This window comes from Phragmites australis, chromosome 15 (genome assembly GCF_958298935.1).
Source record: "Phragmites australis chromosome 15, lpPhrAust1.1, whole genome shotgun sequence".
Classification (NCBI taxonomy): Eukaryota; Viridiplantae; Streptophyta; class Magnoliopsida; order Poales; family Poaceae; genus Phragmites; species Phragmites australis.
The window spans coordinates 6,978,142-6,979,829 of record NC_084935.1 but is presented as its reverse complement, the minus strand read 5'-3'; the positions used below and the strand labels follow the sequence as shown (position 1 = coordinate 6,979,829).

General features: G+C 44.6%; 1 protein-coding gene across 4 annotated transcripts; it reads left to right on the top strand.

Annotated features, from left to right (window-relative positions):
* The first annotated feature begins 323 nt into the window (after window positions 1-323).
* On the top strand, window positions 324-1,484 carry LOC133891980 (cell number regulator 13-like). 4 transcript variants are annotated; one of them, XM_062332710.1, is made up of 2 exons: window positions 324-562; window positions 679-1,484. In XM_062332710.1, the coding sequence occupies exon 2, from the start codon at window positions 721-723 to the stop codon at window positions 1,252-1,254; it is 534 nt and encodes a 177-aa protein (XP_062188694.1). In that variant the 5' UTR covers window positions 324-562; window positions 679-720; the 3' UTR covers window positions 1,255-1,484. The 4 variants fall into 4 exon arrangements, with proteins under 4 accessions (XP_062188694.1, XP_062188692.1, XP_062188693.1 ...); XM_062332708.1 differs by having other exon boundaries at window positions 324-607; window positions 683-1,484; XM_062332709.1 differs by having other exon boundaries at window positions 325-562; window positions 645-1,484.
* The last annotated feature ends 204 nt before the right edge of the window (window positions 1,485-1,688 follow it).

Below are 1,688 nucleotides of genomic sequence, written 5' to 3'. Positions count from 1 at the left end.
ATTGCATTTATCAATATGTTAACATTTGCTCTTAGTGAATTTTTTAGTTTAATCTAGATCATTAAATGGTTATTACGATTGATGGTGTAGTCCTTTTTGTTTTTTCTATTAATGTGGTAATTTCTAAACTTTGAGAGCGAACATAGATGCTTTTTTTATTAGCCTTTTACTAAGATAATAGATACATATGTTGATACTCCATGAAGCTTCACAAGAGAAAATAAAGTAATATGAGAATCATCACATGAAAACAAAGATGAATATCCTCAAAAAGGCAAAGTTCATGACGGCCGCAAAAATTATGATACAGGAGAGACATAACTCCGTTGGTTTCTTACAGTTGTCCCAGAGATAACCCTTTAGGCAACTAACGACAAAATATCCCCACGATCGGGCAGAATAACAACGGAAGCACTCTCTAGATGTGAGGACACCCAAGACAGAAGGATCGAGACGACACTCGGCTTCAGGAGGAGCTTGGCAGGTTCAAGTCTCTTGCGTGAGTACGTCAGCTAGCCCATCCGCACAAAGATCAGGTGTGGTGAGAACCCGAGAAAGCAAGGTTAGTGCTATACTTGGTGTAGTGGTGAGAATCCAAGAAAGCAAGGTTAGTGCTGATACTTTTTGATGCACGACCTACGCAGCTGAAAAATCAGTCATCTATGCTGTGTACGCTAGGCAGGTGCATCCACATACAGAGGGGTCTGGGAAGCAAGGCCGATGGCACTATGGAATGGCCTTGCAAACGCTGCCACCGTGGCGCAGGTTGCCGGAGTGGAGTCAGCCGGGCTCATCTCGGTGATCACGCAGGCCGTGCGGACTGCGAAGCGGAACAAGAAGGATTGCAGGCGGCTTCTGCGCCGCGTGACGATGATCGGCGACCTCCTGAAGCAGCTCCAGGACTCGGAGATGATGCGGCGGCCGGAGATCAGGAAACCGCTCGAGGGGCTGGACGATACGCTCCGGCAGGCCTACGAACTCGTCGCGTCCTGCCAGAAGAGCAACGTCGTGTACCGCATCTACGCGGCCGGCAACCAGGCCGAGCGGTTCCGCGAGATCGAGAATAGGATTGACTCCTATCTTTTGCTCTACCCTGTCATCAGCCACATCGACGTCACCCGTCGTCTCGAGCGAATTTGGTCGGGGATTGGCCTCCTGGGCGTTGTATTTGGGTGTATTTGTTCATTGATTGGGGTATTGAATATGGTCCGGGTGAACCGGGTTCCATCCAATCATGCTTTGAGGGGGCCATGAAGAACACCTTCGTTCCAAGAAAAACTTGCTATGGGTCTGCAGTTTGTACATATTTTGTCTCTGTCGCATATCTGTTGTGTGAGGGCAAATGATAATGTTCTCTGTTGAACAGATTGCAGGTATTGAAGTCCAGTTAGTTATTATGTCCAGCAAAATGCACTATTTGATAAATATTTATTTTAGTTTGTAATATCCATTAAATCCAAAAAATATTTTCTTGTGTGGTACTACCTAGTTATGATCCTAGTTAGATCATGTTTTACATTGTAAATATATGACTGAAAATTTAGCTATTTTTCCTAAAATATGTACAATAGTCATAGGTTATTTTTTTCCTGCACAGTTAGAATTGGCTACTTCAGCTCAGCCGGAGATATGATTCATAACCTCCAAACTTTATAATCTAAAGGCTACCACGAATCCTAAACCCTTCT

What these genes read in the sequence shown, in the direction of transcription:
- LOC133891980 (XM_062332710.1), top strand. Translation starts at nt 721, where the DNA reads ATGGCACTATGGAATGGCCTTGCAAACGCTGCCACCGTGGCGCAGGTT.